Source organism: Mandrillus leucophaeus, unplaced genomic scaffold (assembly GCF_000951045.1).
Source record: "Mandrillus leucophaeus isolate KB7577 unplaced genomic scaffold, Mleu.le_1.0 Scaffold383, whole genome shotgun sequence".
Lineage (NCBI taxonomy): Eukaryota > Metazoa > Chordata > Mammalia > Primates > Cercopithecidae > Mandrillus > Mandrillus leucophaeus.
This window is the reverse complement of record NW_012104065.1, coordinates 1,026,234-1,041,294: the sequence shown is the minus strand read 5'-3', so window position 1 is coordinate 1,041,294 and position 15,061 is coordinate 1,026,234. Positions and strand designations below refer to the sequence as shown.

Sequence of the window (15,061 nt, the reverse complement as noted above, 5' to 3'; positions counted from 1 at the left end):
GGGTTTCACCATATTGGCCAGGCTGGTCTCAATCTCCTGACCTTGTGATCCGCCTGCCTCAGCCTCCCAAAGTGCTGGGATTACAGGCATGAGCTACCGCGCTGGGCCAAAATTTGTATTTTAAAGGATTTCATAGGTTCATTCCATATGTCCCATAAACTACTAAATTCTTCAACCTCTCATATTCTACTGTATTCATTCAACATATATTTACTGAGCATTTACCACAATCAGACCCCATTCCAGGTAAACCTTGAGAGTTTTCAAGGCTGTAATCCTAGCAGTTTTAAATAACATACTGCCATATGACCTCACCCAAATCCTAACATTTCACAGTTAGTCTAAAAGGTGTGTGTTCTCTCTTTGATCACCGGTATTAGCCAAAATTTTTCAAAACCTTGGAATCACATCAATTCAAGGCCACTCATAAGCGATCACCCATATTTAGAGTGGACGGTGTAGGCAATTAGAGAGCAAAGGTAGTAGGTTGGAGGCCTATGAGCCACTCACCCCGCTCAATTTTGTAATCTCAATGTCTGCATTTACAGAGCTGTGGACAGCTCCAGAGCACCTCCGCCAGGCCAGCGTCTCTCAGAAAGGAGATGTGTACAGCTACGGGATCATCGCACAGGAGATCATCCTACGGAAAGAAACCTTCTACACTTCGAGCTGTCGAGACCGGAACGGTACACCGAAACCCCTCCACGTGCCCGCTCTGGGAGTCAGCCAACCTGCTTGCTAGGCTGACTGAGACCCTAATCTGTTTGTAACCACATCACAGTTCCTTCGTCTGCAAAGTTAATGACTTATTATCGGCATTATACATTTTTATAAGAGGATCAGGAAGCTTAAATATTAGAGTGCCCTGAAAAGCGTAAGACAACATACACTGCCAGGTGTTATTATTGTCGGTATGATTGTTAACAATCTTCCTTTACGATTCTCCTCTTTCCTTTTGATTCCAATAAGAGAATGTACCTGCTTAACATCTAAACTAGAACACTCTAACAGGTTGACATACATATTTTAGTTCTCACTAAGAGTAGATCTATAGTTTTTGGCCACGTGTCCTCTCAGGGGAAAATGCTTCCTTCCATTCATTCAATTCTCACTTACTGAGCATTTATTACGTGCTAACTGTTAACTGGTTGGTGGGGAGTACGGTGACTAAGGGATGTAGAGAGGGTGGGGTCAAAGTATGAACAGAAGAAGCCTACTGAAGGCAGTGGTGCCTGAGCTGAGTTTTACAGGGTCAGTAGCATTTTTTTTTTTTTTTTTAGACAGTGTCTTGCTCTCTTGCCCCCAGGCTGGAGTAAGTACAGTGGCATGATCTTGGCTCACTGCAACCTCTGCCTCCCAGGCTCAAGCAATCCTCCTGGCTCAGCCTTCCAAGTAGCTGGGACGACAGGTGCACACTGCTATGCCTGGCTAACTTTCGTACTTTATGTAGAGACAGGGTTTCACCATGTTGCCCAGACTGAGCTCTTAAGCTGAAGTGATCCCCCAACCTCAGCCTCCAAAGTGCTGGGATTACAGGTGTGAGGCACTGTGCCCCACCCAGTAGCCTATCCCTTAAGGTAACCTTCTGGTTATAAGTGGGATGAGACCTTTTCACTGGGTGCCTCATCGAATTAACACCTGTCTACTGAGTGCTGGTCTAGGCTCTGCAGCACTCTCACTGAGCTAAGAGCCATCCAGGGGAGTGAACCAACTGGATTTCTGTTGAAATTCCTTCCATTTCTTCATGCTGTATTCTTCTTTGTAATTTAAAATTTTCTCACCCAACCAGAGAAGATTTTCAGAGTGGAAAATTCCAATGGAATGAAACCCTTCCGCCCAGATTTATTCTTGGAAACAGCAGAGGAAAAAGAGCTAGAAGTGAGTATACCTTCCCATATTCGTTTCCTTGGCCTGCTATAAAAATTACCATAAATGTAATGGATTAAAACAACAAAAATTTATTCACTTACAGTTCTGGAGGCTAGAAGTCCGAAATCAAGTGCTCAGCAAGGCCACACTTCCTGCAGAAGAGCTAAGGGGCTAATCCATTCTGTACTTCTTCCAGAAGCTTCTGATGGCTATTAACATTCCTTATCTTATGGCCACACAATTCAATCTCTGCCTCTTGGTCACAGCTTCTCTTCTGTCTATTCTCCCTCTATCTCCTTTCTATTAGGACACATGTGATTGCATTTGGGTCCACTCAGAAAATACAGAATAATCACCTCATCTCAATAATTTTAACTTAATTATATCTGCAAAGGCTTTTTTTCCAAATAAAGTAGCATTCATAGGATCCAGGGATTAGGATGCAGCATGTCTTTGGGAGCCAGCCTCAGCCTACCACATTCCCCATGCCCTTCCACCACTCCCCAACTCAGGAATGATCTGGCTTCTAAAGCACACATCTCATTCTCTAATGTTTTTGTTTGTTTGTTTTTGTTTTTGTTTTTGTTTTTGAGATGGAGTCTTGCTCTGTCTCCCAAGCTGGAGTGCAGTGGCAGGATCTTGGCTCACTGCAACCCTGGCCTCCCGGCTTCAAGCAATTCTTCTGCCTCAGCCTCCCAAGTAGCTGGGACTACAGGCACCTGCCATCATGCCCCGCTAATTTTTGTATTTTTAGTAGAGATGGGGTTTCACCATGTTGGCCAGGCTGGTCTCAAACTCCTGACCTCAAGCAATCCCACCTGCCTTGGCCTTCCAAAGCACTGGGATTACGTAATAGGTGTGAGCCATTGCGCCTGACCTCATTCTCTATTTTTAAATTGATACATAATATTTGTACATATTTGTGGGGTACATGTGATATTTTGTCATATGCACAGAATGTGTAATGATCAAGTCATGTATTTAGGGGATCCATCACCTTAAGTAGTTATCATTTGTATGTGTTGGGAACATTTCAAGTCCTCTCTTCTAGTTGTTTTGAAATATACAATACATTGTTGTTAACTGTAGTCACCCTACTCTGCTATTAAGCATTATAACTTATTCCTTCTAACTGTATGTTTGTACCCATTAACCTACCTCTCTTCATTCATCTCCTCCCCTACTTACACCCTTCCCAGTCTCTGGCTATCGTTATTCTCTCCACCTCCATGAGATCAACTTTCTTAGCCCCTGCGTGAGTGAGAACATGTGATATTTGTCTTTCTGTGCCTTTCATTTTACATAGTGACCTCCAGTTCCATATGTGTTGCTGCAAATGACATGATTTCATTATTTTTATGGCTAAATAGTGTTCTATTGTGTACACAGCTCGCATTTTCTTTTTCCATTCATCCATTGATGGACACTTAAGTTGATTCTGTATCTTTGCTATTGTGAATAGTGTTGCAATAAATGTGAGTGTGCAGGCATCCTTTGATACACTGATTTCTCTTCCTTTGGATAAATACCCAGCAGGGGGATTGGTGGATCATATGGGTGTTCTATTTTTGGTGTTTTGAGAAATCTCTATCCTATTTTCCATAGTACCTATACTAATTTACATTCCCATCAAATCAACAGTGTGTAAGGGTTCCCTTTTCTCTGCGTCCTTGCCAGCATCTGTTATTATTTGGCTTTTTAGTAATAACCATTCTAACTGGGGTAAGATGGTAGCTCATTGTGGTTTTGACTTGCATTTCCCTGATGATTAGTGATGTTGAGCATTTTTTTGTATTCCTGGTAGTCATTTATAAATCTTCTTTACAGAAATGTTTATTCATGAGTTTTGCCCACTTTTTAATGGAATTTTTTTTAACTGCTGAGTTGTTTGAGTTCCTTGTATATTTTGGAATATCACCCTTGTCAGATTGTTTGCAAATACTTTCTCCCATTCAACACGTTGTTTCTTCACTCTGTTGTTTCCCTTCCTGTGCAGAAGCCTTTTAGTCTAATATAGTCCTATTTGTCTATTTTTGGTTTGGTTGCCTGTGCTTTTGAGGTCTTAGCCATAAAGTCTTTGCCTAAACCAATGTCCTAAAGTCTTTTCTCTATGTTTTCTTCTAATAGTTTCATAGTTTCAGGTCCTCTGTTTAAGTATTAAATCTATCTTAAGTTGATTTTTGTATATGGGAAGAGATGTGATGTCCTTTCCCCATTGTATGTTCTTGGAGCCGTTGTTGAAAATCAGTTGGCTGTAAATGTGTGGATTTATTTCTGGGTTCTCTATTCTGTTCCATTGTTTATGTGTCTGTTCCTATGCCAGTAACAGGTTGTTTTGGTTACTGTAACTTTATAGAACATTTTGAAATCAGGTAATGTTATGCCTCCAGCTTTGTTCTTTTTGCTTGAGATTGCTTTGGCTATTTGTGCTCTTTTTTGGTTCCATATGGATTTTAGGATTGTTTTTTCAATTTCTGTGAGAAAATGACCGTGGTATTTTGATAGGATTACATTGAATCTATAGGTTGCTTTGGGCAGTATAATCATTTTAGTGATATTAATTCTTCCAACCCATGAGCATAGGATATCTTTCCATTTATTTTTGTCCTCTTCAGTTTCATCAGTGTTTGTAGTTTTGCTTGTAGAGGTCTTTTACCTTCTTTGTTAAATTTATTTCTAGGTGGGTTTTTTTGTTTTTTGTTTTTTTGTAGCTATTGTAAATGGGATTGTCTTCTTGATTTCTTTCCTGCTGAGTTTATTATTGGTGGTATATAAAAACACTACTGATTTTTGTATGTTAATTTTTTAAATTTTTTTTTTTGAGACAGTCTCACTCTGCTGCCCAGGCTGGAGTGCAGTGATCTCAGCTCACTGCAACCTCCGCTTCCCAGGTTCAAGCAACCTGCCTCAGCCTCCCAAGTACCCTCCCTGTAAACCTTGGGATTACAGGCACCTGCCACCAAGCCCAGCTAATTTTTTCTTTTCATATTTTAGTAGAGACGGGGTTTCACCATGTTGTCCAGGCTTGTCTTGAACTCCTGAGCTCAGGCAATCCGCCCTCCTTAGCCTCCCAAAGTGCTAGGATTACAAGTGTGAACCACCGCACCTGGCCTGTATGTTAATTTTATAATCCTTTGACTGTACTGAATTTATCATATCTAAGAGCTTTTTTGTGAAGTCTTTAGGTTTTCTAGATGTAAGATCATATCATCTGCAAAGAGGGACAATTTGACTCCTGTTTTCCGATTTGGATGCCTTTTCTTTTTCTTGCCTAATTGCTCTGGTTAGTACTTTCAGTACTATGTTGAATAGGAGAGGTGAAAGTGGGCATCCTTGTCTAGTTCCAGTTCTTAGGGGGAAAGCTTTCAGCTTTTCCTCATTCTGTGTGATACTTACAGGTTTGTAATATGTGGCTTTTATTATTATGTGGGTGTGTGATATATAGCTGGCCTTTATTATGTTGAGATATGTTCCTTCTATGTCTAGCTTTTTGAGAGTTTTTGTCATGAAGGGATCTTGAATATTATCAAATGCTTTTTCTGCACCGATTGAGATGATCACATGGCTTTTTTTCTTCATTCTGTTGATGTATCATGTTTATTGATATGCATATATTAAATCATCTTTGCTTCCTGGGGATAAATCCCACTTGATCATGGCATATTATCTTTTTGATGTGCTGTTAGATTCAGTTTGGTAGTTTTTTTTTTTTTTTTTTTGAGGATTTTTGCATCTATGTTCATCAGGGATATTGACCCACAGTTTTCCTTTTTTGTTGTATCCTTATCTGGTTTTGGTATGAGGGTAATGCTGGCCTTGTAGAATGAGGGAGAATTCCCTATTCTTCAATTTTTTTGAATAGTTTGAAGATAATTAGTGTTAGTTCTTCTTTGGAAGTTTGGCATAATTCAGCAGTAAAGTCATCCAGTTCTGGACTTTTCTTTGTTGGGAGACTTTTTATTAGTGATTAGGTCTCATTACTCATTGTTGGTCTGTTCATGTATTCTATGGTATTCTATTTTTTTCTGGTTCAATCTATGTAGATTGCATTTATCCAGGAATTTCTCCACTTCCTCTATATTTTTCAGTTTGCTGGTATATAGTTGATCATAATAGTCTCTGATAATCTTTCATGTTTTTGTGCAACTAGTTTTTAGGTCTTTTTCTAATTTCTGATTTTGTTTATTTGGATCTTTTCTCATTTTTTTCTTGGTTAGTCTAGCTAATGGTTTATTGACTTTATCTTTTTGTAAAAACACTTTTGGTTTCAATGATCCTTTGTATTATTTTTTCAAACTCTATTTTCTCTAGTTCTACTCCGACCTTTATTATTTCTTTCCCTCTACTAACTTTGGGTTTGGTTTGTTCTTGCTTTTCTAATTCCTTTAGGTGCCTTGTTAGATTTGAAATTTTTCTATTTCTTTGATGCAGGCATTTATTGCTATAAACTTCTCTCTTAGCAGTACTTTTGCTGTATCCCGTAGGTTGCGGTATGCTGTGTTTAAATTTTCATTTGTTTTAATTTTTTTAAACTTCTCCTAATTCCTTTATTGACTCAATGGTCATTCAGAAGCATGTTGTTTAATTTTTATGTATTTGTGTAGTTTCCAAATTTCCTCCTGGTATTGAGTTCTACTTTTATTCCATTGTGGCCTGAGAACATATTTGATATAACTCTGATTCTTTATAAATATGTTGAGACTTGTTTTGTGTCATAACATACGGTCTATCCTGGAGAATGTTCCATGTGCTGAACACAGGAATGTTTATTGTTTAGCTATTGAATGAAATGTTCTGTAAATGTTAGGTTCACTTGTTCTAATGTGCAGTTTAAATCCAATGTTTCTTTGTTAATTTTCTGTCTTTATGATCTGCTTAATGCTGAGAGTGGAGTGTTGAAGTCCCCAACTATTATTAGTTTGGAATCTACTTCTTCCTTTAGATCTAATAATATTTGCTTTAAATGTCTCTATGCTTCAATGTTGGATGTGCATATGTTTAATTGCTATATCCCCTTGCTGAATTGAGTCCTTTATCATTATATAATGATCTTTGTCTCTTTTTACAGATTTTTACTTAAAGTCTGTTTTATCTAATATAAGTATAGCTACTCTTGCTTGCTTTTGGTTTCCATTTTCAGGGAATATCTTTCCATCCCTTTACTTTCAGTCTACATGTTTCTTTACAGACAAGATGAGTTTCTTGTAGGCAGCCTATAGTTGGGTCATTTTAAAAAATCCATTCAACCAGTCTATATCTTTTAAGTGAAAATTTTGATCCATTTACATTCAAGGTTATTATTATGTAAGGGCTTATTCCTTTCATTTGATTAATTGATTTCTGGTTGTTTTATATATCCTTTGTTCCCTTTTTTCCCTTGTTTATCATTATGGTTTCTGATTTGCTGTAGTGGTAACATTTGAGGCCCTTCTCTTCCCTCTTTGTGTGATTGCTTTACTAGTGGGTTTCATACTTTCATGTATTTTCATGGTGGTAGATGTCATCCTTTCACTTTCAGGCGTAGGACGCCCAGAAGTATTTCTTGTAAGGGAGGTCTAGTGGTGATAAATTTTTCTAGCTTTCACTTGTCTGGGACAGCCTTTATTTCTTCTTCATTTATGAAGGATAAGTTTGCTGGATATAGTATCCTTGACTGGAATTTGGTTTTTCTTTCAACACTTTGACTACATCATCCCTTCTCTCCTGGCCTGTAAGGTTTCTGCTGAAAAATTCACTGTTAATCTGATGGGGGTTTCCTTATAAGTAACCAGATGCTTTTTTTCTTGCTGTTTTTATAATTTTCTCTTTAACTTTTGACAATTTGACTATAATGTGCCATGCAGAAGATCTTTTTTAATTATATCTATTTGGGGATCTCTGAGTTTCCTGTATCTGAATGTCTAAATCTCTTGCTATTATTTTGTTAAATGGGTTGTGTATTCCTTTTATTTTCTCTTCACCTTTTGGAACACAAAAAATTTTAAATATTTAGCCACTTTATGGTGTCTCATACATCATGTAGGCTTTGCTCATTCTTTTTTGTTCTTTTGTCTTTATTTTTGTCTTACTGGATTATTTCAAAAGACCTGTCTTCAAGTTCTGAAATTCTTCTGCTTGATCTAGCATATTGTTGAAGCTTTCTAATGTATTTTGTATTTTATTGAATGAATTCTTCAGTTCCAGAGTTTGTTTTATTCTTTTTTATGTTATCTATTTCTTTGGTAAATGTCTCACTCATATCCTGAGGTTTTTTTTTATTTCTTGTATTATTTTTCTTTATTCTCCTGTATCTCACTGAGCTCCTTTAATATTATTTTTAATTATTTTTCCAGAATTTTATTCATTTCCTTTTCATTGGAAATTGTTACTGCAGAACTACTGTGTTTCTTTGGAAGTGTCATATTTCCTTGCTATTTCATACTTCTTGTGTCTTTATGTTGATATCTGTGCATCTGGTGTAACAATTACTTCTTCCAAATTTTAACATTTGCTTTCATAGGGGAGGACTTTTTTCCTGAAGATGTATCTATAGTACTGGTTGGGTGAGGCACTCTGGCTTTGATTCTGGGTGCATGCAGTAGTGTAGTCTCCACATAATTTACTCATCTGTGAGCCGTGTCAGTGGGTCTGTTATTTCCCTAGTGGGTTAGGATGCCATTGTTAGTGGAGGCAGTGGTGACATATTGTTGAAGACTGGAATGCCAGGTGGACTGGTCCTCAGGGCCCATTGGAGGCACTGGTGCCAGCATAAGCTGTCCTTGGGCCCCAGGACAGCTTATGCTGGTACCAATGTTAGTGGGTCTAGGCAGATCAATTATTTGGCCTCCAAGTAACTTCCTCAGGTGCCAGCAGTAGCAGCAGTGGCCTAGGCTGGTGGGTGGATTCCCGGGTTCCTGGGCAGCAGGCATGGCATGAGTAATGGAAGTAGCCATGATAGGACAAGCTTCTGGTTCCCAAGCAGTCTGTGCTGGTGTTGGTAGTGGCTGTGACAGGCTGGGCAGGCCAGTCTGCAGGTCCACAAGTGGTATATGCTGGTGGGTACCAGCTGTGGTGGTAGCAGCAGGTTATGTGGCCCCCAGAAGGTGTACTCAGGTGCCAACAGTGGTGGACTGGGCTAGGAGATCTCTAGGGCCCCCTGCATGGTATGCTGAAGCACTGGGAGGGTGCAAGTGAGCCAGGTGAACCTGTTCTCAGGCCTGTCTTCAGTCCCCACCCCGTGGTGTGTACAGGCACTGGCTTCAGTAGGCAGGGGTCATTCTCAATTTTTATAAGCTCAATGAACAAGGTGTCCATGTGTAATACTTACTAGACTTATAAATACCATCTAATGATTTAAAAGGAAATATGCCACCCTCTAGAAAGAATAGAGAAATGTACTTTCACTCATTTTATCCTTCCTCTGAAGGAAATGGAGCAAAAGCTCTTTCCATTTGCTTTTTAAACAGTCCCTCAAAAAGGCCTTGAAGCCCTGTGAAAAATTTCTAATTATTTTTCCTTTTAGCATTTTACCTGAGCCTTAATAATCCAAGAAAGTAGTGAGTAAAGTATTTTAAGATATTTATGGTCTTTAAATAAAAACATCTTTTGTTTCTTGTGGGATAAAAATAGAAACATTTTCCTTCCATTTACAAAGACGCTGCCAGATGAGTTTTATGGCCAGACTCTGCATGGCATGAGTGGGCCATTTTTACCTCTCCCCTTCCCTTTCTTTTTCAATAGTAATAGTATGTTGAAATACAACTTTCTGAAATACAGCTGCTCCTAGCCTCATTCCTTTCTTTCCTCATTCCTTTCTTTCCTCCTGCTTTTCTGAATTCCAGGATTCCTCCACACAATCAGTATATCCTTTCTCAAGCCCTTTTTTTCTAATCTGAGTGTATCCAACTATTTAAAACCTTATTCACGAAAACAGCATCGTCTTTAATTCATTTGTGTAGTTGGACAGTTCTGGAATTAGAAATGAGGAATAAAATTTCATGTCAAGTAGCTGATGCCAATAGAATACAGAGTCGAAACTAGATCACTCAGCAATGCCCAGAAACACCCGGTATGGTCATCCCTCTGTCCACAGGGAATTGGTCCCAGGAACCCCTGTGGATACCAAAATCCACAGCGGCTTAAGGATCTGATATAAAATGGCATATTATGTGCATATAACCTACATAAATTATCCTATGTACTTTAAATTATCTCCAGATTGCTTATAATACCTAATATGATGTAAATACTATGTAAATATCTGTGGTACTGTATTGTTTAGGGAATAATGACAAGAAAAAAAAAGGTCAGTACATGTTCAATACAGACACAACCATCCAGTTTTTTCCAAATATTTTCCATCCCCATTTGGTTGAATCCTGAATGCAGAACCCATGGAGACAGAGGGCTGACAGTACTTCACTCTGTGGCACTGGATCGGCCCAGTTGTTTGTTGTTTCTGCCTCTACTGCTCTAAGGGAGTCAGCAGATGACTTACCAAGGCAGGAGCATCATCTAGTGGTGAATATTGGCAACTACAGGCTATACCGCGACTCTAGCTCCTTCCCAGGGAATTGTTCAGGCAAAGTACAGGGACAGGGATTGCATCTAGTGTCACTTATGATCTTTTTTTTAGACAGACTGAAAAACAAACTTTATTTAAGACAAATGGTCTTCACCACACATTTTGATACAAACAAAAAAAGCTGCAAACAGGTGGTAGGAGATAAGATGAGGTTTCCATGGGCTTCCTCCTGTCTCCCTACCTCTTCCTCCATACCTCCTTTTCTCCATGTCACTTCTCTACTGCAGCTGTGCATTATAATCACCTGAAGAGCTTAAAAATCTACGACTGCCCTTTGCCCATACAATATTTGGGACATACTTATACTAATGAATTATTCATCGTTTGTCTGAAATCCAAATTTAACTTGATGTCCTTTACTTTTACTTGCTAAATCTGGAAACCCTAGTAAGACCACTTCAAAATATATTAAATCAGAATGACTTAGGGTGGGGCTTAGGCATAAGAAATTGTGCAGATGTTCCCCAGGTGATACTGTTGTTTGCTATAAGTTAGAACCATGGACAGTAGGGCTTTTATTCTCATTTGGAGCCATTTGCCTCATACTCACTGAGCCTTTGTTCCTCCACCAAACTGAGGGTTGGGCTGATATTTCTCGTGGCCCAATAACAAGATGTAGATGAACTGAGGAGGAAAAGAGTTTTTATTTCTGTAACCAGTTATAGGGAGAAGGCCTGGAAATTATCACCAGACCAACTGAAAATTACAGTTTTTTTCAGAGCTTCTATACCTTCTATATGTCTACATGTAAGTATGCATTCATTTAAAGACATGCGTGTTTAAGTTCTTTTAATCTATAACTAAGGTCTGAGTCCTGAAGACCTTCTTCTAGAGCCTCAGTAAGTTTACTTAATCTAAATCAGTCCAGGTGCTGGGATGATTACCCTTATCTTGTCTCCTGCAAAATCACAGAGGTTTAGGGAGTTCCTTCAGACCCCCAATAAACTTCTCTGTGGAGGTCTGGGGAGTTTCTTCAGACCCCCAATGAAACTTGTTTAATCCTAAATGGGTCCTGTTAAGAATTCCTTCGTTATTTTGTCATGCTTTAAGGCCCAGGAAAGGCCTACGCAAAACTCTTGGTGGACTTTTGTTACATTCCAGCCTTTGTATAAGGGCACTGGCTTTTAATATTTAAGTTCACCATGCAGTCAGTACTGAAACAGTTGTTATAGAGGCCTGCCACACCTTCACTACGTTTTTCTTGCTCCAACGTAAACCTTGCAAGCTCTTGTAAATTCACTTAGTCTCCCCTATCAACCTGGCCTCATCTAAATTGGTATCACATTTTTCATTAATTTCACCCAAGGGAATAACTGGATAAGATAATGCAGGTGGTCATGCCTGAGACAGAAACCAGAGAGCTGGAGATCTCTTGTCCGCATTGACAGACTTGAAGATATTTTTAAACTATTCCTTGTCTTAATCACTCCCATCAATGGGAATAAGAATTCTCTCTTGATTTAGTTTACTATCCACTGAGCTAATTTGCCCATTTTTTTCTTCCAGGTGTACCTACTTGTAAAAAGCTGTTGGGAAGAAGATCCAGAAAAGAGACCAGATTTCAAAAAAATTGAGACTACACTTGCCAAGATATTTGGGTATTGCTGCAATGTTTACTTTTATTCACTAATTTCAGGGTTTTAAAAAAATTGTAGTTGACATTCAGTGGCACCTAAGAATGAGAATGTCTATTCCAGTGAGAAATTCCAGGTTGCAACCAACACCTGTTTCATAACATTAAAATGATATGGAGACTATCAGACCATTTTCCCAGGGAAATAATCACTTGAAAAGTTAAATAGTCAAGGTCAAAACTTGTCTGATTAAAAAGCAAACTTTAGCTGATTATAAATTTGTCTGTTACAAATAGAGCTTCTGGGTCCTTCTGTGGGTAATTAGGATTTAGAAGTGTAGCGTGAGTTCTGAGAATCTGTAAAGCTCCTAGACAATTGTTAACGTCCGCATGTTCTTAGGATCTTAAAGTCTTATAATCTCCAGCTTTGGCCCTAGGTACTTAAGACATGTCATGAATCAGAGCATAATTCAAGGTGGGGGAGAAAAGTACATAATTATCTGGTGAGATTAATTTCTAGATAACCCATGTTTTCAGTTAATACACTGCAGAATGAGAAAAATAACACTGAATTAAGAGTTAGGCAATCCAGTTTCTAGACTAAAATCTGATAAGAGTTTGCTGTGGGGCATTAGACAAAACACTTACCTTCACTGGGTATCACTTTTCTTGTTACAAAATTTGGATTGAACAAGATGATTTTTATGATTTTTTCCAGGTCTTTCTGTAGTTCTCATTAGGTCAAAAGATTCAGATACATAATGAGACTAAAAGTCTAGAGCTGGAGGAGATGAGGCGGAGTGAAGTTAATGAACATGTGGTCATTAATTAGTAGAACTAAGCTGTCAGTTGTGGGAATGGAACAGGAAATAATAATTAATTAATTCTAGCCCCCCTTTTTTTTCTCTTTTGCTGTCCTGTCCAGATGAGACTTTATGTGTGACTGATAAAATGTATGCTCATGAAGACACTGGGTCCTTGACACTCAGCCTTTAACGTGTGTGGTGGTTCTCAAACTTGGCTGCAGCTTGGAATCACCTGAGGAACTTTAAAAATACTGATACTGGGGTTTTACCCTAGAGAGGCTGATGTAATTGGTCTGGGGTACACACTGGTGTCAGGATTTTTAATAGCTCCCAGGTGATTAAAATATGCAGTCAAAGGTGAGAAACGGTTTCAATTGCATCAATTCATCCTAGAGTAAGATTACCCAACTTCATCTCTTACACCTGCTCCCACATCCATTCTACCCAACTAGACTCTGTACTGGCAGTTTCAAGTAAAAATTCCCTGGGGAACTTGTTAAAAGATTCCGTTTCTTCATTCCAAGCCTAGCAATTTTCAGTCACATAGGTCTGGTGTAGGGCACAAAACTGTGCTGGATTTTTAACAAACATCTCTCCCTATCCCAGGGGATGATGATGCAGGCCATCTTCTCCTGAGATCAGAAGTGATTGTTATTGTTGTAATAGTAAAATGACTGTGATTTATTCAGCACCTTCAATTGTGCCTTAGATGTTATGAACGTTATCTCTGATCCTCACAATGCTAGAACTCAATGTGTCTTCTCCCCGACCTCTGCACCAAGGTTTGTCATACCACCCACTGTCACACAAAGCTGGCATCTCATCTAAGTCTCCTTGATCTGACAAAATAATCCAGAGTTAGGCTTCTGGTGTCAGGACCCTGGCTCTCTCTACTGAGGAGCTAATATGAGGCTTGGCTTGGCTTTTCTTAGTCCTTCTCCTACACTTTCATTTATCACTTCTAGACCAGCTTTTAAAAGATTTTCCTTTATTGCAAATTGTTTCTTTTACATTTTAGAAAATACAAGTAAGCAAGCAAGAAAGTAAAACGTCACCTGTTTCCCAATAGGTGACCACCAGTCTTCAAAAAATAAAATTGAGATTATAATTTTTGCTATTTTATAAACTGACTTTTTCACTTAATAATACAGAGGGAGTGTCTTTCTATGTATTTGACAATACTAATTTGTATTTTATGATACGAATTAGAATGTTAATTTTCCATTGTCCTATCATATTTTAACTACATTTTTGTTATATATTTAGATTATTTTCAAATGTTTGCTCTTGTAAAGAATACTGTGACTTTTTTTGTTGTTAACTCTAAACACATTCATGATTGTTTCCTTAGGATAATTCTCAGAAATAGAGTTATAAGCTGATTGGTATATGCATTCTTAAAGCTTGTGACAGACTTTTACCAAATTGCTCTTCAGGAAGGTTTTGTACTGTATGTATTTCCTCCTTCTACACTGATTACCATCATTTTTACATTTGTTTTCCCTTTTTTAATCTTATTTTTGTCCTGAGGTTAAGTTGGGTTTTTTGTTTGTTGGTTTGAGACAGAGTCTCACTCTGTCACCCAGGCTGGAGTGCAGTGGCATGATCTCGACTCACTGCAACCTCCACCTCCCAGCTTCAAGCAATTCTCCTGCCTCAGTCTCTGGAGTAGCTGGCACGATCTCGACTCACTGCAACCTCCACCTCCCAGGTTCAAGTAATTCTTCTGCCTCAGCCTCTGGAGTAGCGCCACTATGCCCAGCTTATATTTGTATTTCTAGTAGAGACAGGGTTTCACCATGTTGGTCAGGCTGGTTTCAAACTCCTGACCTCAAGTGATCCTCTCACCTCGGACTCCCACAGTTCTGGGATTACAGGCGTGAGCCACTGTGCCTGGACGAGGTTGAGTTTTTTTGTTGTGTTTGTTGGCTTTTATTTTTCTTTAATTATCTGTTCATCATATTTGTCCATTGTTTTATTGGATGTTCACGTTTTCTTAATAATATATAAGAGCTCTTTATCTATTACTACCTGCAGACTTTTTCATGACCAAAAAAATGAAAGCTATATGGATACCTTGATCCGACGTCTACAGCTATATTCTCGAAACCTGGAACATCTGGTAGAGGAAAGGACACAGCTATACAAGGCAGAGAGGGACAGGGCTGACAGACTTAACTTTATGTTGCTTCCAAGGTAAGGCAAATCTTGCTGATGTGGGAGCTGAAATATTCAGCATATCCTTCTAGC

At 38.7% G+C, this 15,061-nt stretch overlaps 1 protein-coding gene across 1 annotated transcript in view; it reads left to right on the top strand.

The window, feature by feature from the left end:
• Positions 1–15,061, top strand: part of GUCY2C (guanylate cyclase 2C) — a 103,552-nt gene that overhangs the window by 74,737 nt on the left and 13,754 nt on the right. The window contains exons 18-21 of the mRNA XM_011990839.1: positions 549–686; positions 1,790–1,878; positions 11,939–12,030; positions 14,849–15,007. Coding sequence (XP_011846229.1) covers positions 549–686; positions 1,790–1,878; positions 11,939–12,030; positions 14,849–15,007 — 478 coding nt within the window. The remainder of the gene's footprint in view (positions 1–548; positions 687–1,789; positions 1,879–11,938; positions 12,031–14,848; positions 15,008–15,061) is intronic.